Source organism: Gastrolobium bilobum, unplaced genomic scaffold (assembly GCF_033153095.1).
Source record: "Gastrolobium bilobum isolate Gb01-03AN ecotype WA unplaced genomic scaffold, APGP_CSIRO_Gbil_v1 utg16124, whole genome shotgun sequence".
In the NCBI taxonomy this organism is placed as follows: domain Eukaryota; kingdom Viridiplantae; phylum Streptophyta; class Magnoliopsida; order Fabales; family Fabaceae; genus Gastrolobium; species Gastrolobium bilobum.
In genome coordinates, this window is record NW_026896110.1 from 20,252 (window position 1) to 47,444 (window position 27,193).

Consider the following 27,193-nt stretch of genomic DNA (forward strand, 5'->3'; position numbering starts at 1 on the left):
TTCATCTTGATGTTTTGCTTGAAGCCATTGCATTATTTTTTGAAGGGCATGATGCATGTATAAAATGGAGGCTGCAAGGATGAGAAAGATATCTGCTTTGGAAAAATGGGGAACTGGAAAGGCTGGAGGTACTTCAAGAGCCTATCTATCTACCCAATTAAGAGTATCCTTCGTAAAGTCACTTCAAAACTCAGGTTCAAACCCAGAGGTAAGTAATAGGCTGCTTGAGATACAATTATTGTTAGCCAAATTGTGAAATATGTATGTATAGAGCCATAGAGAAATCATCAACGATTCTGAATTACAAGAAGTAAATAAACTAGTATATGCTTTGTCCTTGATCCTTTGTTTATTTATGGTGTTGATTACAGGACACAGAAATGGACTTCTTAGTCTTTATAAGGATATGGAGTCTTGTGGGGAATATGCAGATATCCAAGTCATGTGGAAAATGATTGAATCTTCTTCTCCACAATATGCCTGCAAGAAGAAAAGGATCAATAGATCTTCATGTTGAATGATCTGTTTTCGGCCAACTTCAATTGCTTCTTGGTCAAGAGATAAATGGTTCAAGATTTTCTTGATGGTAGGAATGGAGAGAGAAGGGGAATCAAAATTTGCTTCTTGTCTAGTTACAGTACATGTCAATTCCATTCCTTCAGTCTCTACTTCCACTGCATCATTAATTTTGTTATCATACGAAGTGAAAGTGAATGATCAGAGTCCAAATTTGAAGAATCTCATGTAGAAGCCAGTATCAGACTTTAGTCTATATTTTGGGTCTAGATTTTGTTTCCATACTTTCAAAACATAAAATGCTGAGACCACCAACATGAACAGGAGAAAACTCATTGCATTTCTATCCATTTCCTTCAGAAAAGAAAAGTTACAAGATGAATCAAGCAGATTAAACCACATAAACTAAGTATTTTGATCGGGAAAGCAAGTTACATAAATCATGAAGTTGATACAGTTATGAAAAGTTGTGGTCAGTGCAGCTTTTACCAGTTTCCAAATCGGCAGTTTCAGCTGATACAAATTTATATTCACTTTAAAACATAACCTCTTTTAAGTAATTCAATGTATTGGTAATTTGGTATCATTATGGAGGTGATACTTTTGATAGTTTAGTTCCCAGTTTTTGGGGTGAGGTAGCCTTCAATTCCACCTCATTTTTCAGCCACTAGTATTCTGCAGTATCTAGATTTCAGTATATGAAATTTTCAAAGCATCACATAATTCCATATAGACCTAAGTAACCAACGCCATTTTTATTGCAGACAAAGATTATTGAAAGAGGTTAACAGATGTTATTGCATAATAGTCTTGTAGCGTTTTACATGTGATACTAGGAGATACATTACTCTGAGTTCCTAAATCTCAGTACATAGGAAACAGAAAACAACCCAGAACTTAAGAAAATACCCAAGTTGAACGAAACTAAAAGAAGGCTATTCAAGATCAAGCAGCATCTTCCCCATGCAGAAGTCTTTGATCAAAGTGCCAAACACCTGTAAGACAAAAAACATCAATTTTATTAGAACCTGAAGGCATCCTTCCTACTCTTGGTTTCTTTCCTTTCTTACTCTTAGGTGGAAAGTAAACATACTAATGGATAGGTACATGTAAGGCAAAGTTACTGGACCAATATAACAAATGTTTGTAGCTATATACATACCGTGACCCTTTCCAACCATTCTCAATTGAGCCACATACTCTGATATCTTCTTAATTGCCTCAACCTGTACAGAAGAAAGCAAGATGTTTTGACAAAAACTTTAGTAATGTAACCAAAGACACAAAATCAACTTACAAATTCATGTTCACTGCATTGATGTATATGTAATGCTTCTCAATTTTTCTGAGCTCGTTTTTCCAGGATAATATTTAACATTATAACATGGTCAAATTGATAGTTAACTGATTAACATAAACCCACTTTTTATAGTCCTGAATTGTTGTAAAGGAAAAAAATAAAAAAGGGTCAAAAAATTTGGGAAACCCATACATTGTTGAAACAATTTTTTTTTTCCTTTTCTTAATTTAAATTTCTATGAATCACCAACAGCTCAATGGTTTATAAGAATTTCACCTGCTCAGTCAAAAACTCGCTTTCAATGAAGTTTGCCATTTCAGGGTCATTGTTGCGCTCTGCCACCTATTATTCACAAATCTCCAATTGATTAGCCTTAACAACTATATATCAAATGATTTGTAAGCTCCTCTAAAAAAATTTGTAACCAAAGGCTGAAGAGGTAAAGAGCCATTACACTGTGCACATTCAGAAGTTTTTCGTTTGTTAACTTCTCCAAAGACAAAGCTAATTCCATTGCTGAATCAAGCAATAGAGGAAAACAGAAAATCAAAAGTCAGCATAGACAACGGTTTGAACAAATGAATATACCACAATGCATATGCAAACAGAGAAGATCAAGGCATTGAAAAATGTAGATATGTTTGAGAAAGTAATGAAATCAGCAATCTCACCATACAATGCATCTCCCTTTTTCTCATGGTCAAATTCTGAGGGCACATTCTTGATGGGGTAAAGTACAACTCTTCCACCACGAATGTTCTAAACACGTTATTAGGAACCATATAAGTCAATACAGTTATTGTAAGAGAACTTTAGAAAGGTTACTTTTAGATGCTTGATCAGGAGTCAAAAAGAGAAGTAACAAAGTTAAACTAACCTGATATTTCATAAGCTTTTCAGCATGTTCTCTTTCCTCGTCACTAGATTCTTTGAAGAACCTGTTGTCAACAATAACAGCACATGATATTGAAAACGTTTGAGAAATGAAAGAAACAACAAGAAGAAGGAGGCATAAAGGGGTTTTATGTTTGTTACTTGGCAAGTCCCTTGAGAGCCACATTGTCCCTGTCAAAGTATGCAAACAAGGAGTGGTACACATAGGAGACGTTGTATTCCACACTGTGACACCAAATTGGAGAGGAAAACTCTTAGTAAAGGAACAATCAGAATATTATATGGATGCAAAAAGAAAAAGAAATCATAAAATTTATTTAAAAATTTAAAAAATAAAAATAAAAAATGAAGATCTTAGTACTCTTTTAATAAGGGAAACAAATAAAAATATAATATTATGATTCTTTGGAGAACAAAAAAATGCTTGATCTGTTTATATTAACAAAACAAAATACTTATTTAAATGGGAAAAAAATGAGAATTATAGAAATGCTCACTTTATCTGCTCGTTAATTGCAGATTCGCACTCATCAACATAGTTCTGACGAGCCAATGAAACTTGAGGTGCTGATGGAACAGCAAGAGCATCTTTCTTGACCTCTTCAAATGGTTCAAAAACCACCCCAGTGAGAGGCACAGTTGATGCACAAACCCTGAGGTTTCTGCTTCCCCATTTCTCAGTAAGGCTAAGAGAAAAAGGGGAAGAAGAAGAAGAGATAGCAAAGCTCAGAGAAGAACAAGAAGAAGAAGTTGGTTTTCTCAGACCATCCCCAACAATGGTTGAGAGAGAAAAACCAGAAAAGGATGAAGCTTTGGAAGAAGCAAGAGCCATGAGGGTAGAATCTCGAAGTGGGTATTCGAAAAAGGGTTGAGAAGCAGAGAAATGGAAGAAGAATCAATGGCGGCTTGTGCTGGTGATTGATGGATGAAGCTTGGGGAGGGATAAAGAAGGTATAAGTAGTGGTGGCGAGGGGCTTTTAGGGAATTTCAAATGTTAGACAGGTCATCATGAACCATTGGATCAGAAAAACGTGGACAGTTACGATTGTCTGACAAAAGGGGCGTGTGGTGTGCTCGTGCTTGTGCAGTGTGAATGCGGTACTCCAGGAAGGGATTATAATTTATAGCATTGTTAGAAAAATTAGACACAAATCTCTCTCTCTTGCTCGAGTACACAAATCTCTCTCTCTTGCTCGAGTATGTTAAAGGAGATTTGTTAAAGGAGATTTGTTACAGAAGAAATTTCTTTCTTTTCGAAAATTAATATGATGAAAAAGTGAATTTTTTGAATTTTTTTTTTTTTGGTAAATAAATTTTTTGAAAATTTTATTAAGAAATTATTTGATAGGCTAAAATATTATCTGAATTATTGGTTCAAATTTTTTAATTCTATATTTGGTAAATCATCTGGATAGGGGTGATACCAATGAGAGTTGGGCCAATCGTTTCTCGCAAAGATTCATTCTTCATTTAACCTTCTTCTAATCCCAATGGAATACCATAGAAAGTTCAGTTTGTAGGTTGATTAAAGGTGGTGTGTTCGGAAATATTTTTTTTATTAAAGACATAAACCAACCTTTCATTTGTCTTATCCTTAAAGTGGACAACATAGTTACAATAAACAATTGTGTCCCATAAGTCTATGTAATGTGATCTTCAAAGTTGTGACCAAGATCCTTGCTGATAGACTGAAATCGCATTTGAACAATTTTTTTATGCTCAATCAATGCAATTTTATCAAGGGAAGACATAGCAATGACAATATCATCATTGCTCAAGAGGTTATGCACTTCATGAAAGGGAGGAAACGGTGGATGGTCATTAAGGTAGATTTAGAAAAGGCTTATGATAAAGTAAATTGGAATTTTCTGGGTAACACCTTGATGGAAGTTGGTCTCTCTATGTTAGCTTCAGAGTTGATTATGCAGAGTGTTACCTTTACCCCTCTTAATGTGCTATGGAAAGGTTCCACTACCAATTACTTTAACCCCACTTGTGGAATTAGACAGGGAAATCTTCTCTCCCCTTATCTTTTTGTATTGTGTATGGAGAGATTGGGGCATCTAATCCTTCAAGCAACGTCTGGAAAATAGTGGAAACTAATAATTCTCATGAAGAAAGGACTTTCAATCAGCCATTTGTTCTTCGCCGATGATCTTCTGCTTTTTGCTAAAGCCTCTTTGGATCAGACTATCCTTATAAAAAAAAAATCTTTCCTATTTCTATGATTCTTCAAGTCAAAGAGTGAGCTATGATAAATCCAAGGTGCATTTCTCCAGGAATATCAACCACATGAGAGTTGAGGAAATTGCCCAAGTCATTGGTTTCTCCGTAACTTCAGACTTGGGGAAATACTTAGGAATTCCTTTGTTTCATGAGAGAGTAAAGGCCAACACTTTCAACTTTATTCTCCAAAAATTGGATATGAAGCTGTCGAATTAGAAGAGAACTTTTTTGACTTTGGCAGGTTGTGCAACATTATCTTAGGATATCTTATTATCTATCCCAACTTATGCTATGCAATCTTGCTTTCTTCCAATTACAACCTATAAAGAGATTGAAGGAATGTCCCATAATTTTCTTTGGGGTTCTACAATGGAGAAGAGAGGTATACATGTTGTTTCTTGGAAGAAAGTGTGCCAACAAAAAAGCCTAGGTGGTTTGGGTTTTAGAAACATGAAAGGCATGAATCAAGCACTTATTATAAAAGTGAGACATGGTCGTCTCATACATAGACAAAGTCTCTAGGTTTAAGTTCTAAGAAACAAATATGGTGTTGGGGAAGACCTAATTCTAGATTTAAAGCATATGAGATAGGCATCGAATCTTTGGAAATGAGTGCAAAGAGTTTGGCCCAAGGTTTCACAAGGCACGATGATTCAACTGGGGAATGGGGCCAGTACTAGATTTTGGCAAGACAGGTGGCTTTTGAATAATGAGCTGGTTAAGATGATATAATTTCGGAAGAGGTCCAGAATTGGACAGTGGATAGATGTGTTAATGAGAATGGTTGTTGAGATTGGGGTATTCTTAGGATATTTGATTCCAGCCAGTCCTTTGCAATTATGGCTAACATCTTGCTCCCAATTTCTGAAAATGATATGGATCTTGTTTCATGGCTAGGTACTAGTGATGGATTACTTTATGTTAAGATTGCCTATAATATGTTGGAGAATAATGTTGTTAATCAAAACTAAGAGTATGATCTTATTCTTTGGGATTGGAGTCTGAAACGAATAGAGATGTTCCTATGGAAGACTCTTGGTAATCACTTGTTAACTAATGCTAACAGAGAGAGGAGATGCTTAACTTTCTATAACCTGTGCAACATATGCGGGGAGGGTCCTGAGGATACTTTACACGTGTTGAGAGATTGCACTTGGAGTAGGAATCTCTGGAATTTGATTCATGCTGTTGATTATCATCCTGAATTTTTTGTGTGGAGTTGTCAAGGATGACTTCAATCGAATTTGACGTCTAGCGTTCAATCAAATTTCTAGACGGATTGGTGCTTTATTTTTTGTGTCACTTGCTCATTTGTTTGGAGAGCTAGAAATGATCTGATCTTTAATAACAAGATTGTTAGCAATGATTCTTTAATAAGACAAATAAGAATTTATGTGGACAACTATGAATTGGCTTGTGATAGTTTGGGAGCTTATAGTTTGCATAGACATGTTAAGGTGGAACAATTCACCTGTTGGAAATTCCCTCCCGAGGGTTGGGTAAAGTTGAATGTGGATGGTTTTAGTGGGTTGGGGGAAGCTATTTCTAGTTGTGGAGGTGTAATCTAGGATGCTGCAAGTAAATGGTTTACAAGTTTTTGTAAGAACATGTATTATGGATTTGCTATGAAGGCGGAGATTTGGGGTATTTTGGTCGGTTTACAGGTCGTCTGGGAGAGGGGCTACAGGAAGGTATGGATTGAAGGGGATTCAGAGGTTGCTTTTAATTTTATTATGAGTCGATGTTAGGCTTATCATCCGCTGGCTCTGTTCATTATTCAAATCAGGACTTTATTGAGTAGACAATGAATAACTAAGATTAGTCACTAATTTAGAGAGGGAAATAGGACAACAGATATTTTAGCCTTTGAAGATGGTCTTTTGGATCACTGGAATTTATTTTTGTATCAGGAACCATCTCAAGTGTGTAGGGAACTCCTTAGTAGAGATCTGATGGGTGTTTCTAGCCCAAGATTATGTAATCATGTTTAGTTGTTTTCCTTCTTGTTCCAAAAATAAAATAAAAAATGAACTCACCCTTCTTTCCCCCCTTAAAATATATGTTGTTCGGGCTCTATAATTTTTAGGCTTCCTAGCACTCATATTTATAACACATCTATTTTTTATTTTTTTATAACAATCTATATTTTTTACATCAACAATAAAAGTGATTTTAGTCCAATAATTTAGGTTTTTAAAGGAATGAATCGTTTAAATTATTAAAGGTTTAATGTTTCTATTTTTGCTACAGAAAAAATTTCTTTGCTACACTCACATAAAAGTGAGTGAATCTTATTAATTTTTTTCTCTCTTCTCTTTGCAATGGAACCCACTTATTTCTACGAGTGTGACAGAAATTTTATTTGCAACAAAAATGGAAATATTTTTCCTTATTATTAAATATTTATAATATTGGTTGTGCCATTTCCTATCAAGAGCACCAGTGGTCTAGTGGTAGAATAGTACCCTGCCACGGTACAGACCCGGGTTCGATTCCCGGCTGGTGCATTCTTAAACTTTTTGCGCTGGGAAATCATATATTGTCCTGCTCCACATCCTGAATTGCTTATGAGATGACATTTCACGTTAAACTTCTACAAATAGAAGTGCCATTTCTTCTAGCCGATATACTATTTTACCTACATACATATTTATGTCAAAACACAGGGTTTGATATTACCAAAAAGCATCCGATATATTTTGAATACTTATCTATTATGTTGTTAATAAATGAGTATATGACAGTGGCTATGTTTCAAATGTGCCTTTAACTTTGTAACCATTCTCTACGCAGTAACAGCAGCATCTAATTACAGAGGGGAATCAGTATCCTTAATCAATACTAGGACAATATTGTTGTTCACTTGCAAATACGGTGCTCCGGTATTAAATAAAGCTTTGTGATATAAGAAGAAAAACATAATAAACTCAACCATCGAAAACTGAAACTACTTGATCATCAATAAGGACACAAAAGGGAGTTCTACCAAATCACAACATACACAAGGAGAACAAAATCATCCACAAGAACAGACAATTTATATTACCATTGTCAAAATATTAACAAAAGGATGTTAATATATTAGAATTTATCCACGGCTACACCATCTCTAGAAACCTCATATGCTTCCCTTCTCCTTGTTTTTTTCATGCCAGCCATGAAATTGAGCTTTGATCCCTCAGATGCAATGGTAGTCACTTTTACCCATATCAACACTTTGGTCTTCATTCCCTCTATGTCTGTTAGCTTTCCTTTCTCCAAATAACCAGTCACACTGGTGGAGAAACGCAAGACAGATGAATCCTTGTAGCCTATCTCACACACTTGAGGAATGTACACAACAAGCTTTCCTGTTTCTTCATTAAATTCATAGTTTGTTGCATCACGAGGAAATATTCCTATGGGTAGATCATACTCCTTTAGCAACTCCAATAATGGCTTTTGCATCTTTCCTGTTAAATGGTTTTTTATGAGTTAAAGGAGTAATATTAATCAAAATAGAAAAGGAGAGACTGAGGAGTAACATTTATTCACTCTCATTCTTTTAGAAGCATAAGAAAGCAGTTTCTGGAAAAGCAGTGTTAGTAATGCCCCTATTCACACTAGACTCCTACCTCAACTCACCCCTGCCCCCTCAAAAAGAGAAAAAATATATAGAAAATTATAGTTATCAGTGATTCAAAATACGAAGTTTCCAAGTTGCTCTCTAGTCCACCCAACATGGAGATCCCCCCTATAATTCTGATCATTTGAAAATCAATTACATACAAGGTTGATTGAAACATGTGTTAATGGCCTTGGCTATAATCTAAGGGAGGATTGAAACTTCAATGCATTTATATATTTAGGATGATTAGTTTAAATTAGAAGAAATCCCCACTACAGCACGGATTTCACAGCAACAAAGAGAAATATAATAGACCATAGAGATACAAACCTTTTAATTTGTTGACCAACCATTTTGTTCCCCCTTCGATAGTGTTTGACAGTGACTAATCACCAACAGAAAAGGTGTTAATATAAACATTACACAAGCAATGAAATGTCTTCTTCAACATTTGTTTTAGTCCAGTGCAAACATGACAGCCCAAAGACTCACAAATGATTTCTATTATCAGCAAGGAGATAAATCAATCTTGAACATAAGCTCCAATTTTCCAGTAAGGAAAAATGAACAAACACTTGCCAGCAGCACCAAGACTAATTTTAAGCATGCATTGAACTAATAGCATCGTGGTATGGGAGCATCTCTCAACTGAATCACCGATATAGAGCAAAATTTCTCAAATTGATTGTAGAATTATAATCTTGCACCAAACACACAAGTTACAGAGCTTCTCTACCTTCCTCTGTCCATTCCCAACCTAAATTTCCTTACAAGACATTCATACTACATGTTCCACCTAAAATATTTTTACTCACTTGACCCAATTCTTATTTTTTCTCATGCCTCCCTCAACATAAAAGAATCATATGATTCATTTTCAGATATGGGGAATTAAACCATAAACCTGGGCCCTATGCCTATGTCTCACTCACATTTATACTTAGGCTGGTAGCCTATTTTCTATTCACCAAAACCATAAAATTATGCATTGAAAATTTGACATCAATGCAACATCTCAGAGCTGGTGAATGTAATACAGTAACTACAGATTTTTAGTGCTTATTATTTAAAACTTAATCTCTAATATCTTTCAACAGAAGCAAAATATTGTCACATTTAGAACATAACTTGCACATTTATAGTCGGTGTTTCTTTCAAACTCAATCCAATGTTTCTACTTCAAATACAAAGCAAACACTGCAAATTTGTTACACTTAGCCTAATCCATTGATTAATCAGCAGGGAAGAATATAAATTTTGAGCATTGCCATGTTGAAGAAATCCCTTGTATCAAAAACAGGAGAATTTGGAAAACAAACTCTACATTAACGATCAAATACCTCAGGTTTTTATTCAATAAAGAACTCCAAGTAAGTAAGGGGAAATGAATCAAATACTTTTAACTTTTACATTGTTATCAAAACTCACACCCAGATTGATCAACGTCACAGCTTGTTCCAAAGGGGTGCAGTGCACGTCTCTACTAGCATCCAAAAACTCCTCAAATTCACTTGATCCTCAAATCCTCTACCTTCTACTACACCTTCCACGTCCCATACCCAACCTAAATTTCATTAGCAAACATCAATAAACTCCAACATTTCTTCCTAAACCCATTTTCAACCACAACCCCCCCAAAAAAATAAAAATAAATAAATAAATAAAAAAATAAAAAATCACCATATAAAATATCTTCACATTAAGTAAGTCTCATATCCAGGGAGGGTCCCAATGATAAATAAAAAAATCACATGCAAGTACCCCAGATGAAAAAATCTAAACTTTACTGAATAAAAGGGAGAAAAAAATAAAAAGGATTAAAAGGGGTATCAAGGATTACGTACATTGATATCATCACCGACAGAGTTAAGTTCCTTGTTGGCCTTTCGGCTGAACCAGTATGACCCCACCTTGTTCAATATCTGATCCATTTCGTTCTTTTCACTTTCACTCCCATCCACCAACTACTCTTCTAGTCTTCAGAATAAACAATCTCAGAAATTCTTAGAAGTGTACGCTCAATTATTTAATTATTGCTTATTACAAAGTATGTTACTTTTCCATTTTTTTTTGCCACGTTGATTTCTTTTCTCTTTTATCTGCATTGTATACACGTTTTGATGATTATTTTTGGTTTCAATAATGGATTATTTGTAGTTTTTGTTCTTAATATCACACTGGGTTGGAAACTAATCTGCTGGGTATCAGGCCCAATACACAAGTTAAATGGATCGAGTTCGTACCCCTGCCTTTAAGTGAAACGGATTGGGCCACGGGCCTTGGCCCATATGTGCTAACAGTTTTACAAAAAAAGTGTAGTATTTAAATATGAAGAAGAATTTGTTTACAAATTATATTAACTATTAAATATGACCGGTCATATAATCTTGATTAGTGTATGACCGGTCATACATAATATAGTTTGTAAACAAAAGTTTATAAATATAACATTTCTTTTTAAACATTAACATTTAGAAATATGTCTAAACTTTGATCTAAATAGGTTAGGTTTATGTAAAATATTTTGAATCTGATCTGACTTATTAATCTGGTATAACTATGTTATAGGCACCTATATTTAAAATTAAGAGGTTTGGTCTAGGCCTTTAACCTATTTAAACCAATCAAAATTAGGAAAATATATTAAATAACTTTTTATTAATTAAAATTATATGAATAATTATTTTAATTTATTTTAATTAAAATAAATAATACGATATAAATCAATTTGTAAGCTTGTATGCCAAGTTTTGTAAGCCTATTTTCTAAAAAAGCAGATCCAATCTTATTTTATTTTACTAAATATATAAATCAGCATTGTAAAAATATACATAACTAGATATCTCATTGTAGCTTAGAGTTAGCATAGGTCCAACTTGTAAAATTTATATTTGAAGTTTTATTTATAATTTTTTTTTTTTTTTTTAAAAAAAAACTCTGGTTGTTACTATTGAAGGCAATTATTGCTTACCTTTATGGAAGTGAGCAGTAAACAAAATATATTTTTTCTTCGTTTTTTAAGTATAAAAGAGAAAACTGACGATGGGGAGAATCATTCATAATTTTAATATTTGTGAGGCTTTTCTTAATTATAGTAGTTGGGGTGGGGACCGATAGAATCAGTCTTCTTCTCAGATTGGCCAATTGGCTATCACGTTTATTATATTTGAATGTTCAAGTGGAAGAAACAGTGAAATGGAGAGAATAAGAACTTCCTTTTTCTTAGAAAATGAAAGAAACAACTAAACATAAAATAAATAAAGAGTTGCTTTCTATTTATAATAAAAAGCATGCAAGTTGTTTACCAAAAGAAAAAGAAAAAAACCAAGCAACTGGGATATATATAACATGATACCTGCCATTAATACTTTATATAATTTTTTTTTTTGTTGGAAAATTATTATCTTAAGACTTGCAATGCTATAATTATGTGGTTATGGATGAAGCCTTTTAAGGTATTAATATTGTATTCGTTGTTTGATTCCAATTCAAAACAAATTAAACTGTGCAGGTTTAATTAGATTAATTTCAGAATTTTAAACTTGATCTAAAGCGAATTGGGATTTGAGTTTTATGCCATGTGATTAAATTCGAACCAATCATAAACTCGATCAGAATATCGGTTCAATGAATTATTGTTTCAACCTACTGATTAAACTTAAATTTAATTTATAAAAAGATATATAACCCGGTTTATGATCGGATTGCATATATGGCCAATTAATTGACCAAATTGGTTCAATGCTCATTTTCACCGTAACAAAATACGATTGGGTAGTTAACTCAATTAAATTTGATTAATTTATCAAAAAAATTTAATAATATGTCGTTGTTGTTTCATTCTGAACGCTATACAAAAAAAAAATGGGATTATTATTTTTTGTAGGAAATAATTTTATCTCTTATACATACATAAAAATGTATGGAACCCATATGAGACAATGTGAATAAAAGAGAAAAAAGAAAGATAACATTAACCAAATACATATTTATGTATGTGTATATCTCCTACACATGTTACTCCAAAAAAAAAGGTTCATTTTTTCTGCAATGAATATAGATAAGATATTTGTATTGAGTCTAAAATAACGTCATTTTGAGACGAAAATTAAGATATTTTTTTAATTATAATTTATTTCAAGGTTATAATAACTTTTATCATTATAATTTTTTAATTTTTCAATTCAAAACAATATCATTTTGAGAGTAAATGTGGATCTTTATTTGCATTCATCTTGAAAACATTAAAGAAAAAAAAATAAACAAATTGGATAACAATTGGGATAAGTTAGTTTATATTGAAATGAGAATTTCTCCCAGAAATTGACTTTTTGACTAATCATGATTGGTTTTATTAAACCAATCAATTACAATTGGGTTTATCTACAACATTCATGAAACTCTCCGTGTACTTTATCTCGTATGTTTCAACCTGAAATTATGCACAGAAATAAAAATATATATTATATATATATATATGGGAAAAGTGTGTATAATTTTGAAGGATGTAAAGTTGTGTCATTTTAAGAGAGAGAAAGAGATAGATAAAGGAGGAGAGAGAGTTGACAAAAAAAAATAAAGTTGTGGGTCCTACCTCTTTGTGAGAGTGAAAGGATGTAAGTTGTGTAATTTAAAAGTATAGACACTTTTCCCTATATATATATATATAAATGTGAAAGAAAATAAAGCAATAAAGTGAATTTGTTCACATGTATGGTCCCATTACATTAACATACCAACTAGGTAGCTAATAAACCAGTGGCATAGACAAGTAGGAACACATGTTGGTATCAATTTCACCTCACGTGCACAAAAAATGGGTCCAAAATGTGAATTTGGCCTCTGCCACTGGCATGGTCACGCACAGTTTAAGACTTTGAAGTTTTGAACAAAGAAAAACACGAAAACAAAACAAAAGAGTTTGGTTCATCACGTTAAAGCGACAAAAAGGTCTCATGCAAAATGAGGCATACACATAGATGATGAGGCTGCGTTTAGACTGTAGCAAAAAGAGGTAAGCGTCTAAGCGGTGTGCGGCGGGTAAGGCATGCATATGTTATATATAAGATTAATAACTACAATCATATTTTGCAATTTTTTTTTAAAAAAAATGTATCATGTTTTATACAATTGTTAAAACTTGATAGGAAGAATAAAATCGTTCATGTAATTATACCTGGCTCAAATCGAAATAATCAAATTATCAATAAACTGACCGATAATATCCAAAATAATCTATAGCCGTGTAATATTGTAATAAAACACTCAAGTCTTTTAGAATAAAAAATTTAAAACTTATTCTTGGTTTTTATAAGCAAATAACATTGCAAAACTCAACACCAAAAATTATTACATAGCTAAATAATTTTTGGTCAAAGCTATTGTTAGAATAACTACGGTTTTCAATATTTTTAGATGAATAAGTAATTAACTTTGATTTTTTAGATAACTATTTTAAAATCTTAATAAATGTTAACTTTTCTTCATGATTTTCTGTATAAAAAAATTAAGCTGATCTCACAGCTTACGACCTATCCTGCAAGTTGATCATTTGAATAAATCTATTTGATAGCATCGTATTTATTCGAGCCTTCTTGTCTGTGGAATTTCTAGACTGCCATTTCCGGCGATGTGAATAATTGTTTCGCATTTTTTTTTATTTTTTTTTCCTTAATGTGTTTTCATTTCACAGGGCATAGTGCCATACATACAGTATACTCTTATAAATTCGTTTAGGATTTATTGTTCAGTAAAAGAAAATTAAAATATTTCCAACATGGGCTATGTACTGGTCATATTGTGTATATGTCCGAGTAAAATTATATTCAACGGATGTAAAGTTGTGAAAGAATTTGAGTAATTAAACACATTTTAAGTTATTTTTAGAATCCTACATTATATAAATTTATAGAGATTAATATTTTTCTTGTAAGTAGGAGATAATTTTATCTTTTATGCATGAGAATGGATGAGAGTTGAGACCCAATAAAAAAAAGTGCAATCCCTACACTTGTACGTATGTGCAAAGATCAAATTATCTTACGAGAGAAATATTATTCTCAAAAATATATAAATATAAATATACATATATATATATATATATATATATATATATATATATATATATATTCAAATGGGGTAGCATCCTTTGATATCAAATTAAATTTTGAAATTTGACACCAAATTCTAACTTTTGGTTTCTGTTAATCAACGGTTATTATTTATTGAGAATTAATAATTAACTAATGAGTTTGGTTAGCGAAAATTATAACCGTTGATTGGCAGAAATCACCGGTTAGATTTTGACATCAAATTTTAAAGTTTGACGCCGGTGTCAAAAGATCTTATTCTAAATTTAAAATATAATAATAATAATAATAATAATAATAATAATAAACAATAGTTAATTTTATTTTCTATAGAATTAATTATACTCCATATTTGTCTTGAGAAGATTTGGAAGTAGATCTTCTCATATTAAATAAAACATGAGATGAACATGTGAAAAAATTATAACCATACAAAGTGGATGGATGTTGACAAAGGAAGAGAGAAAAAATATTGAAATATGTAGTTACACAATCAAATAATCATCACCGTTAATTAACATTTGGATGGTTGTGATTTTCTTAAATGACCTATCATGTTTTATTTAATATGAGAGGATCTATTTCCTGAAGATTTAGTTACTCAATTGGCCTTGACATGACTTCAAGGATCCATTTAATTAGGGAAAATTCTAACCATACAAAAAATATCAACAATAATGATTTTGTAAATACCTATCCCCATATTTTTTTTTCTCTTTTATCTTTATCATCATTGATTCATCTTTGTGTGATTATACATTTATGCTTCCCCAACATGACATTGTTATGTTAATTTAGATATGAGAGTATTCACTTTCACATAAGATTGAGTTATTTATTTGTCCTTCACATGAGATTAGTGTTTGTCACTTTGCCCTTTTAAATAACATTAAATTATGACATTTGACTGTTTTTGTGATGAGAGAAACAAAAATTATGATAGAAGAAAGTAAAGGAATTTTTTTTAATTTAAACATTTTTAATATATGATGAATCATTGGGTAATGTTATTTATTTATTTTTGTTGAAAGGGTTAATGATATTTTAACTTGTAAAAATCTATTATTGTTCTTGAAAATCCAACCCAACCCAACTCCTTCACTCTCTCTCTCTCTCTTTATATTCTCTATCATCCCACATGAACTTCAATAACTTTTCTGATTTTGAAAATCTAACCAAACCCCTTCACTTGCTATATAAATAATCCTGTAACTAAAAAAAAAAAAAAATTAACTGAAATCTGGTCCCCTCCAACTTCAGTTAACTTCTCTTGTTCTCTTACAAATATTCATTTTATTCTTCCTCTCTCAAAAAACCAAACCATTCACATTTCAAATCCAAAAAAACCTCAAAAAACACAAAATGCCACAAAACCCTTCAAACTTTTCTCTCCTCCAAAGGATGAACCACGACCACCCTCCTCCAACCACAGCCACCGTCCCCGACGCCGTGGCCCGTCATCACACACACGCCGTCTCCCCCAACCAGTGCTGCTCCGCCGTCGTCCAGGAGATCGCCGCCCCTGTCTCCACCGTCTGGTCAGTCGTCCGCCGCTTCGACAACCCCCAGGCCTACAAGAACTTCGTCAAGAGCTGCCACGTCATCCTCGGCGACGGCGACGTCGGCACCCTCCGCGAGGTCCGCGTCATCTCCGGCCTCCCCGCCGCCGTCAGCACCGAACGCCTCGACATCCTCGACGACGAGCGCCACGTCATCAGCTTCAGCATGATCGGCGGCGATCACCGCCTCGCCAACTACCGCTCCGTTACAACCCTTCACCCCCGCTCAATCGTCGACGCCGACGGTAACCACCGCTCCGGTACGGTGGTCGTTGAGTCCTACGTGGTTGATGTGCCGCCGGGAAACACAACCGAGGACACTTGCGTGTTCGTCGACACCATCCTTCGGTGCAACCTTCAATCTCTCGCGAGATTCGCCGAAAACTTGGCGAGATCAACGAGATCGCATCAACGATAACTTGCCCTAAATTTTTCTTCTTTCTTTTTTTTGGTTTTTGATTTTGATTTTTACGTTTATAAATTTTCAAATGTAATATTAGTGATTTAGTTGTTATATATTTTTTGCTTATTATTGTTAGGTTGTGTGAGTTTGTTGAGAAAATGAAAATGAAACAAGGATTTCTGGAATTGGTGTAATCTTTGTTCTCATTATTGTAATTTTCATATGGCCAAGACAAGTTGTAGAAATGTATGTTGATCTTTATAAATTTTAAACCCTAGTTGTTGTAATTTATAATGCATATTCATAATTTTATATATTCGTCAACGTTATGATAGATGTTTATCTATGTACGTGTGAGGAGAATTGCACCGACTATATGATTGATAAATTAATTGAATTACAAGTTTAATTTGTATTGTTTTTAAATTGATTATTACTTTATTAGCTAGTTACATATAAACTTGGCTAGTGGTGATGTGAATTATAAGTTTCCACATGAAATGCAGAGAGAGAGAGAGAGAGAGAGCTTTTGAATTTGAGCTTCCTGAAGTTAAGGCGAATGTGACGATGGCTATGATATTGTAACTAATGCAACTTGAGGTATGGGTTGTATTGTGTTTGTGCCTTCACTTTTTATCTTGCATGACTAAAATTATGTATGGAGCATAAGTTTCTCTTATTTTTGTTTATAAAGTTGGTAGAATATTTCTTTAAAAAAAATCTTTTAAATAATTATACATTTATATAGATAGAGTAATATGCAGTGTGATTATTATGTTATTTAGTTATTTTGTTAAGAAAACTAGTAAACTATGCAATAGATATATAAGTATAACAACTCAGGCGCGGACCTTCTAAGGCTAGTAGTTTTTTAAATTCCTATAAACTTAATAAAGAAGTAATTGAACTCTATATATACAAAAAAATATTCTTAACTTTCACTCCGTGAACATGATTGTTCAAGTTGGGCTTACTAAATTGACATTAGCTTATACTATGAATAAAGCTAATTGGATTGAATTAGATAGAGAAAAGCGTATTGAATAGTATAAAATACTATACAGCTAGCTGTATTAGGCTGTAACATGACTTTTTTGGGCTTTTCAAAGTTATGTATATTCCCTGAGTTCCAAACTATGTCCTTGTCAATTTGCGCAAAAGACATGCAAGTTGCAGCATAATAATATTATCATATATTGATGTTGTTGAGCCACAATGATTTTATTTAATTCAATGGAGAGAGATATCAAATAGAAAGGAAGCAAAAACGAAGAAAAGAAATGTCGGGCAGCATGGGTTGGTTTGTTTGTTTGAATAGTCACTAGTACGTCGTCGGTTTATGCAAGTTGGCGAGCAAGTGGGAGCTAATAAGTTAACATATACACGAGAGAAAGAGAGAAAGAGATGCTCCTAATGATCCTCGTGCAGTGCATTGTCTAGCCACCCTTTATTTTGTTGACTTATGGCGTTTCCCTATCATTTGTTCAAATAAAGTGCAATATATACAGATCCTTCACTTAAGTTAAATCAGTAGATGGAAATCTTTCACCCATAATTTTACCCCCACAAAAGGGCGATGAATGGTGGAGATAATAGAGATAAAGAAGCCACTAGAATGAGGTTAGTGGTGAGGGGTGTGAGAAGTTATGTTAGGTGACATGTTCTAGTACTTTTTCTTGTATCAAAAAATAAAAATAAAGATAAAGGATAAAGAGAAAAAAAATAGTAAAATTCGTTTTTTTTAAATTAATATAAGGTGAGTCTTTTTTAAGGTTAAAAAGTGTCATATATATATATATATATATATATATATATATATATATATATATATATATATTGAGGCAGGATCCTTTGACACTAGTGTCAAATTTGAAATTTGACACCTGAGAGCCGTTAGATAAAAAAAATCAACGACTCTGATATATAAGCATGTGACATCATTGATCTTTTTTGATCTAACGATTCTCAGATGAGGTGTCAAAGGATCCTCTCTCTCTATATATATAGGGCTTATCATTTCTCAAGCTGCTTGAGATAATTTTATCTCCGGCTACTAAATCATAACCGTACAAAGATGGATCAATGGTGATAAAGGAACAGAGAGAAAAAGGGAATCATAACCATTCAAAGGTAAATCAATTAATATAAGGAAATAAATAAATAAAACGACGTAGTTTTGGGGGAGCCGGAGATAAACTTATCTCAAATATATATATAGGGCTTATCGTTTCTCAAGCTGCTTGAGATAATCTTATCTCCGACTACTAAATCATAACCGTACAAAGATGGATCAATGGTGATAAAGGAACAAAGAGAAAAAGGGAATCATAACCATTCAAAGGTGAATCAATTAATATAAGGAAATAAATAAATAAAACAACGTAGTTTTGGGGTAGCCAGAGATAAACTTATCTCAAGCTTATATATATATATATATATATATATATATATATATATATATATATATATATATATATATAGGGCTTATCGTTTCTCAATCATAACCGTACAAAGATGGATCAATGGTGATAAAGGAACATAGAGAAAAAGGAAATCATAACCATTCAAAGGTGAATCAATTAATATAAGGAAATAAATAAAAAAAACGACGTAGTTTTGGGTTGTTCTGTCCTTGAGACAGAGATGTCTAGCCCAGTCAGGCTAGTACGTTAATATTGGATCTGATGCCCTCTCTAAGGTATCTATGAGGGAGATACCCTTGAGTCAAGGAGATCACTGTGCACAGAATACTATAGTTGCGTTAGCCAATGGGGTGTGTGTGTGCACAGTGACAGCATAACAAAGAGAGAGAGAATGTGTGTATCTTTAGGGTTTGCCCTGGTATTTATAGAGGTTACCTGTAGATAATTTGGATAGCTATGCTGACACACCAAGTGGATAGGCTGTGCTGACACACTAAGATTAGTAGGATCTGACTAGCACCAATCCATATCTTGGATTGCCCCTTGTTGGGCTTACTACTTAATGGGCCCATCATATGGGTCCATAAATTCGGGGTGGGCTCGAACGTCCCCCTTCATTTTCTTTAATAGTATCAAAGTAACAACCTCTGGATTCCTTCTGATCTCCACAAACAGTGATTATTTCATTCTTATTGCTCACTATTTTTAACTTCTGGTGTTTTATAGAAACCAGCATGTCCCAGTGATGTATAGTTGGTCTTCCCAGCATTATGTTGTATTCTGATGGGAAGTCAGCCACTATGAACCTAACCTGTTCCGATCTGAACGCTTCTTTTGTTCCCAGGGTTAACCTGAGATCAATGTAACCTTTAGGAGGCGTATGTTCTCCGTTAAAGGCTACCAACGTCGTTCTGCAAGGTTTGAGGTCCTCTTCATCCAGGTTCATCTTCTTAAAAGCATCCCAGAGTATGATGTCAGCACAACTTCCTGCATCCACGAAAATCTTCCTGACCCGGCAGTTTACCAGGGTCCCTGCGATTACCAGTCCGTCAACATGACTGGGCAGCACCCCGCGCATGTCCTCCTTGGTAAAGTATAACAGAGGTGGATCTGGCTTGGTTGAGTCTTCTTTAAACTTGGGACGATCACGAATGGAGAGTACCTCTTTCAAGTACTTTCTTCTAGCACTTACAGTATCTCTTCCACCTCCCAAAGCTCCACTAATTACATTACAATCAAATTTCGCTTCAGGGAATTCATCATAGTTGGAATCATTTTTCTGATTCTTATCTTGTCTGTTCTTCTTGTCAGTAACGGGGCTTTTGCTTCGGTTCCTGTTTTCCAACTTCCTTTTGTTCTTTTTGGAACCTTGAGTTTTTATCACATATTGACGTAATCTACCGTCTCTTACAAACTTTTCCACCGCGTCTCGGAGATCCCAGCACTGATCAGTGGTGTGGCCTGGCCCATCATGAAAGGCACAGTATTTGGACTTATCTAATCCTCCTTTGTCAAATATGGGACGAGGTCTCTCCACCTTTTTCATCTCTGTCGTGGCTACTTCTCTCCAAATTTGAGAGCGCGACGCATTCAAGGGTGTATACTTATCGTACCTTCCAATGCGTTCTCTCATGTCCGGGATTCGTTGGCGCTGATCCTTCTTCTTACTGTCAACTCGTTCTTTTCCCTTCAGGGGTGGACTCCTCCTTCTCGGGCTTGTTCTGTTGACTTCATCAGCTTGCGCATTTGCAATCTCCATTTGCTCTAGTTCAAGGTATTTCTTCGAGCGAGTTCTAAACTCCTCCAATGTCTTTACTGGGTCCTTATAGACCGACTTGGCGAGTCTGGATCCACCATCCAGACCTGCGACAATGAGATGGACGTGGACATTCTCCTGCAACCCTGGGACCTGCAGTGCAGTGTCCTTGAACCAGTTAAGGTATTTTTGGAGGGTTTCTCCAGGTTGCTGTCGTATCTTTCTAAGAGCGAACTCGGACTTTGGATGCTTCTTGCTGGTTGCAAAATTCAACAGGAACTTCTGTCCGAACTCCTCAAAGGATCCGATGGAATTAGCAGGCAAGGTTGAAAACCATGCCTGTGCTGCCCCCGTCAATGTTACAGCAAATATTCGGGATATGAGAGGTTCATCAATTCCCCGAATATACATGTCCGTGTCAAAGGCATCTATGTGCACCTGCGGATCTTGGCTCCCATCATATTTCGGTAAACATGCCGAGTCAAAGTCCTCTGGGAAGACAACATTTAATATTTCAGTAGTGAATGAGCTATTATTATACTGCCCCCTGCTGTACTTCCTCCTATATCTGCCAGGTTCTACTCGTCCTCGGATGTTTTGAAGATCCGGTTGATACTGAGCTATAACCCGGCCCTCCTGACCGTCAGCATGTGCTTGATGATTTTGTGCATCCTGGCCATCAGTGACCTGGTGCCCCTGGTTTACCAGGTTACCAGGGTTTTCTGCATGAGGAACTTGGTATGATTGAGCCGGGTTTCTAGGTCCTTCTCGACCATAGGCAGGCTGGCCTTCGAAATTGGTCATTCCTGGCGCAGTCCGCCGTGTTAATCGCCGCTCCAGGTCTTGCATCCCTCTGTTATTTTCCTCTCGAATAGCCCTGAAATCTTGTTGCCGTTGCAAGTTTGTACGGGTTTCCAAGGCTGCTACTCATTTCATAATTGCGTTTAACGCGTTGTTGGCCAACCGAGTATCTGGATCGGCAGATTGAGCGACGCGTGCAGCCAGATCGCCAGGATGCTGGGCAGGGTTGCTCCTTATTGGAGCTACATTCGCTGTAGCTCCCCCATTTCGGGGTGCTGGTTTTGAAGCGGTGTCCGAAACATCGTCTTCGATCTGGACATGATCGTAATCCACGTTGTTTCCGATCTGACTATGAGGCTGATTTATCTCCTCAACGACTGAATCCAACGGCTGATTTTGGTTTGGGGGTGGCTGTTGGCTACTGCTCCTCGTCTGGATTGCCATCCCTTGTCAGATTTGGTGGGAACTTCAAATTCAAATTCAGAGAAAAGAATTCCCCACAGACGGCGCCAATGTTCTGTCCTTGAGACAGAGATGTCTAGCCCAGTCAGGCTAGTACGTTAATATTGGATCTGATGCCCTCTCCAAGGTATCTATGAGGGAGATACCCTTGAGTCAAGGAGATCATTGTGCACAGAATACTATAGTGGCGTTAGCCAATGGGGTGTGTGTGTGCACAGTGACAACATAACAAAGAGAGAGAGAATGTGTGTACCTTTTGGGTTTGCCTTGGTATTTATAGAGGTTACCTGTAGATAGTTTGGATAGCTATGCTGACACACCAAGTGGATAGGCTGTGCTGACACACTAAGATTAGTAGGATCTGACTAGCACCAATCCATATCTTGGATTGCCCCTTGTTGGGCTTACTACTTAATGGGCCCATCATATGGGTCCATAACAGGGGTAGCCGGAGATAAACTTATCTCAAGCTGCTTGAGAAATTCTTTTCCTATATATATGTATATATATATATATAGGATCTTTTGACACCGGTGTCAAATTTAAAATTTGACATCAAATCCTATCCGTTGATTTTCGTTAATCAACGATTATCATTTATTGAGAATTAATATTAATTAATAAGTTTGATTCCCAATAAATGTTAACCATTGATTGGCGAAAATCAACGGATAAGATTTGATGTCAAATTTCAAAGTTTGACACCGGTGCCAAAGGATCCTATCCATATATTTATATATATATGTGTGTGTGTGTGAGGGGGGGGGTAAAATTATTTTTACAGCCGCTTTACGTATAGTAATGACAGGTGTACGATTATGATTCTCCACATTTAATACTTTCACGTATATATATGACAAGTATTTAGCTGCTGCACATACAACATCTGCAGAAATGTAAACCCACAGACACACACATACATATATATAGGGCATGATCCTTTGATACCGGTGTCAAATTTTGAAATTTGACACTAAATACTAACCGTTGATTTTCGTCAATCAACTATTATCATTTATTGGGAATTGACAGTAATTAATAAGTTTGATTCTCAATAAATAATAACCGTTGACTGGCAAAAATCAAAGGTTGAGATTTGGTGTCAAATTTCAAAATTTGAGACCGGTATCTAAGGATCATATCCCTATATATATATATATATATATATATATATATATATATATATATATATATATATATATATATATGGAAAAAATGAATATTCAGTGACTGGACCGTCCAGTGCACTATATTCTCCCGGAAGAACATAGTACACTAAATATTATAATGGTGTACTCTCAGGAAAGCATACTTGTAATATTTACTATAACTGTGTTCTCTCGGGATAACATAGTCCACTGGACCAAATTTTATATCCAGTCACTGTACACTCACTAAACCCTATATATATATATATATATATATATATATATATATATATATATATATATAGTTTTAATGTTTATACAATGAATGCAGATAAATTATCTACATTTTCCCTAAAAGACATTATTTTTGGTTAAAATATTAAAAAATTATAATCATAAAAACTGTTATAACCTTGGAATAAATTATAATTTCAAAAAGACATTGAATTTCGTCGCGAAATGATATTATTTTATGCATTACTATAGAAAAAAAACAAACATGGTTATATTAATAACCTCTCTTCTCTTATAACTACTTTTATAGTTGTTAAATTAAAGTTGTTAAATCAAAATCAAATCAACGTTCTCAGTTATTATGGTTTTGTAACCATTGATTCGATTTTAATTCAAAAACCATAAAAATAATTATAAGAGAAAAGAGATTGTATAATAACATGTTGTGGACGGGTGATGCATGCTCAATTTATTGGGTTGGCCATTGAGATCTATTACAGGGGTTGCATCTAAATAGAGACAAATGTTATCTCATTATTCACACTCCTAGTACATAGATCATGATATTTGTTCCGAACCTCGTGGGGCCCATATGAACAAAAACGATTATTTCTCCTTTTTATTATTAGAGAATCTTTTCTATCTATAAAAGCCTTCATTGTTATTGAGGATGAATCTTTTGCAAATCAATTCTCCTTCTTATTACTCTGTCAAAATATACCACAAGAGCTAATGTCTTCTACACATTTCTCTTGACTTGATACCTCTTTATAATGACTCTTTTGTTGAGCTTATATCTACACCTTTATCTCGCTAAATCACTGTTACATAGACATACTACACTTACGAAATAATAATCATAGATTTATCACACAAATAATTCAGGACATTTTTGTTGAAAATTGACACTCACAAATGCGAAAGGTTATACTTACTATATATTTTTCTTACTACTTCTTATTATCAAATCTTAACAATTGATTTTCGTCAATCTAACGATTATAATTTATTGAATCTCACTTATTAATTTTCAATAAATTATAACCATTAGATTGACAGAAATCAACGGTTAAGATTTGATAGTAAGAAATAGTAAGAAAAATATGTAGTAAGTATAACCTCTCCCCTCACAAATTAGTAATTACACGGATCGAGGAAACATAAAAGAGAAAAGGGAAGCACAAAGTTTATCATGTTCACTCAATGTAGACTACGTCCAGCTTGTTTATACTATATTACAAGTCACTCGATTTTCAAAATATAAATAAAATTTAGAAAATCCTAACAATAACTATTCATGGGCCCAAACCCAAACTATTAAGAAAAAGATAAGACTCCAATTGACTTTCTGCTAACCCCGCCAACACGAGTCTTCATCTGAATACGAACTATGAGCCATATCCAACAATTTTTTGTCTTTTAAAAAAATTAAATTTATAAAGATATTTTAATTTAAATCAACTTACTTTCACTTACATACTTTAAAAACTTTCTCACTTACGGGAGCTTTTTCTAATTATATAATAAGCTGTCTAGGCATGTATCATTATTCAATTGAATTACCATTCTTTATATGATCTTAATTTTTCAGGCCATCTTCTGTTCCTACTCTCTAATTCCATGTTTGTTTTCTGGGTGCACGATGAGTACTGATGGCTTTCTTTTCATACATTCTGAAATTGACTATACAATATGCATGGCTGCATCCTGCGCTTTTTCTCTTCTTTTGGGTTACTGACTCTCTGTCATGTGGCAATTGTCCGATAGTGCCAACTACAATATAAATTGTTTACTTATTTTTGGCTTTTTTTAAGCATTTATTCATACAATATTATCTTCATCAATTGGTTTATTTTTGTCTTAAATTTTCCCTCTATCAAAGGCCATTTAGTAGGAAAATTTTAATATCGTCCCGAACCATATTAATTTTTTGTGCTCTCTCTCACATAACTTTTTCATTTTACCCTTGTTTTTGTACCTGTTTTTCAATTTTACCCCCTATTTAACTTATTTAACTAAGGGAGCATGTGATCTAGGATCACACAAGTAACCTCCATTTCGTAACATGCATATGGGTTGGGAATGTGTAGTATATTAACAAGAAGTGAGATGACGTTTTCACATCAAAACTTTTATATTATTTTTATAATTTATTTGTTTAAAAAAAAAGGAAAAAATATTGGTGCAGTTATTGCAAATAAGTTATCTGTATTTACTCTCAAAACGACGTCATTTTGGGATTGAAAAAATTAAAAAATTATAATTATAAAGACTATAATAATTATGAGATAAATTAAAATTATAAAAATACCATGATTTTTGTCCCAAAACATTTTCGTATTGAACTTACTGTAGATAACTTATCTGCAGTGACCGCAGAAAAAGCAAACTCTCAGAAAAATTGAAAGATATGTTAGAATATATGTATTTAAAAATAATAATATAAAGTAATATAGATGTTCTAGTTTTATTTTCTCGATCGAAATTTTTTTTCTTAGGAAAATAATCGATCGGATTGTTTTGACTTACTTAGGAAGAGCTCGACGCTCTAAATTGATCACAAAAAGAAAGATTAAGTTCCATAAAAAAATTAGAAGGAGAGATTAAAAAGTAGAAAAAACAAAATTCGTCGTGTCAAGACAGCAAAACATAAACTAAAGTTACCATGAAAATGAATCATGTTAAAATTTTATATAATATAAAATTTTTGTATCTATCTTTCTATTCATTAATACTAATTGAATTTCATTAATGAAAAAAAAATAGACATAAAAATTTTATATAAGCAAATTATATGATATTTTAACTTAAAAGAAACAACTCAATTTACTTTAGGGGGGTGTTTGGTAGGAGGTGAAAAAAAAAATTCTTAAGAAAATGGGTTAGGAAAAATTATTTGCCTATTTAATAGGAGGTGAACTAAAAATATGGTTGAGAAATTATTTTTTTTCATCATTTATTTTTCTATGTAAAATGGTTGAGGAGTTCACAAAAAAAAAAAAAAAAATTGATGGAGGAAAATTATCATTGAACGAGTGAAATTACGTAGGAATTTTTTTCATAGGATGAAAAATTAACACACAACATTAATAAAATTAACTCAATATTTCAGAAAAAAATTTGGTCTTTTGAACACCTTTTAATAATTACGTAGGAATTTTTTTTTTCTACAATATTCCTAAATTTTTTTTTCTGATAAATTTTTTTCTCTTCTTTCAAATGACTCTTTAGATACTGCAAGCGACAAAACTTTATGTGGAGTGCATGTATACACATCCCTGCCAAAAGAGGTAACATTTTCCCCGGCAAGGACAGACTTTTGAAGTGAGAAGGTTCTCAATGGAAATTGCATTTTCTTCGTTCCTTGTCCCTCTATATAGCATAACATAATAGGGCTATAGGTGGTTAAGTTTGCACCAAAAACGAGTGGTACATAAACGTTGCCATTTTCTTTGACGTCATGCGAGACTAGATTTTTCTGCATTCTTTTGACTTCACGAGACCTCCATTGAAGTGCCTAAATTTGTAACATCTCTGTTTTGAGCTGGTTCAATTAACATACATATGATACAAATAGAAACAGCGGAAGACTTAACTTACGAAAATACGAGCTAATTTTTTCTTTTTCTTTAATCCTTTTTCAGATGACATATCACATTGCATACTTCTTCTAATTTAATTCTTATTTGACGGAGACGAAAATCGGACAGAGTAACCTCTGTAAATCAGACAAATGGGGATTTTCCAATCCTACTCACAAGAGTTTCTGATAGAC

General features: G+C 33.8%; 4 protein-coding genes and 1 non-coding gene across 5 annotated transcripts; 2 read left to right on the forward strand and 3 right to left on the reverse strand.

Moving 5' to 3' along the window:
* Positions 1-1,183: 1,183 nt before the first annotated feature.
* Positions 1,184-3,609, reverse strand: LOC133297849 (ferritin-1, chloroplastic-like). The gene is made up of 8 exons (XM_061497070.1): positions 3,208-3,609; positions 2,852-2,935; positions 2,694-2,754; positions 2,488-2,575; positions 2,271-2,332; positions 2,093-2,158; positions 1,679-1,742; positions 1,184-1,511 (listed from the first exon to the last, which is right to left on the reverse strand). Exons 1-8 carry the CDS (start codon positions 3,540-3,542, stop codon positions 1,462-1,464), a joined length of 810 nt encoding a protein of 269 aa, XP_061353054.1. The 5' UTR covers positions 3,543-3,609; the 3' UTR covers positions 1,184-1,461.
* A 3,763-nt stretch (positions 3,610-7,372) lies between these two features.
* TRNAG-GCC (transfer RNA glycine (anticodon GCC)) lies at positions 7,373-7,443 on the forward strand. The gene has a single exon. It is a non-coding gene; the product is annotated as a tRNA-Gly (tRNA).
* Positions 7,444-7,937: 494 nt separating this feature from the next.
* On the reverse strand, positions 7,938-10,519 carry LOC133297845 (uncharacterized protein At5g01610-like). The gene is made up of 3 exons (XM_061497064.1): positions 10,388-10,519; positions 8,874-8,928; positions 7,938-8,388 (listed from the first exon to the last, which is right to left on the reverse strand). Exons 1-3 carry the CDS (start codon positions 10,472-10,474, stop codon positions 8,018-8,020), a joined length of 513 nt encoding a protein of 170 aa, XP_061353048.1. The 5' UTR covers positions 10,475-10,519; the 3' UTR covers positions 7,938-8,017.
* A 5,469-nt stretch (positions 10,520-15,988) lies between these two features.
* On the forward strand, positions 15,989-16,610 carry LOC133297837 (abscisic acid receptor PYL4-like). The gene has a single exon (XM_061497043.1). It carries the CDS (start codon positions 15,995-15,997, stop codon positions 16,607-16,609), a length of 615 nt encoding a protein of 204 aa, XP_061353027.1. The 5' UTR covers positions 15,989-15,994; the 3' UTR covers position 16,610.
* A 2,978-nt stretch (positions 16,611-19,588) lies between these two features.
* LOC133297832 (uncharacterized) lies at positions 19,589-21,577 on the reverse strand. The gene has a single exon (XM_061497040.1). The coding sequence runs from the start codon at positions 21,575-21,577 to the stop codon at positions 19,589-19,591; it is 1,989 nt and encodes a 662-aa protein (XP_061353024.1).
* Positions 21,578-27,193: the final 5,616 nt, after the last annotated feature.

Excerpts from the sequence above, each read along its gene's own strand:
- LOC133297849 (XM_061497070.1), bottom strand. The coding sequence starts at position 3,542 with ATGGCTCTTGCTTCTTCCAAAGCTTCATCCTTTTCTGGTTTTTCTCTC. Across the intron at positions 2,333-2,487 it reads AAAGGGAGATGCATTGTATG|CAATGGAATTAGCTTTGTCT; the intron begins GTGAGATTGCTG and ends TGCTTGATTCAG. Across the intron at positions 1,743-2,092 it reads GCGAGTTTTTGACTGAGCAG|GTTGAGGCAATTAAGAAGAT; the intron begins GTGAAATTCTTA and ends TCTTCTGTACAG.
- LOC133297837 (XM_061497043.1), top strand. The coding sequence starts at position 15,995 with ATGCCACAAAACCCTTCAAACTTTTCTCTCCTCCAAAGGATGAACCAC.
- LOC133297832 (XM_061497040.1), bottom strand. The coding sequence starts at position 21,577 with ATGACCAATTTCGAAGGCCAGCCTGCCTATGGTCGAGAAGGACCTAGA.
- LOC133297845 (XM_061497064.1), bottom strand. The coding sequence starts at position 10,474 with ATGGATCAGATATTGAACAAGGTGGGGTCATACTGGTTCAGCCGAAAG. Across the intron at positions 8,929-10,387 it reads CTGTCGGTGATGATATCAAT|TCACTGTCAAACACTATCGA; the intron begins GTACGTAATCCT and ends GTTGGTGATTAG. Across the intron at positions 8,389-8,873 it reads GTTGGTCAACAAATTAAAAG|GAAAGATGCAAAAGCCATTA; the intron begins GTTTGTATCTCT and ends ACCATTTAACAG.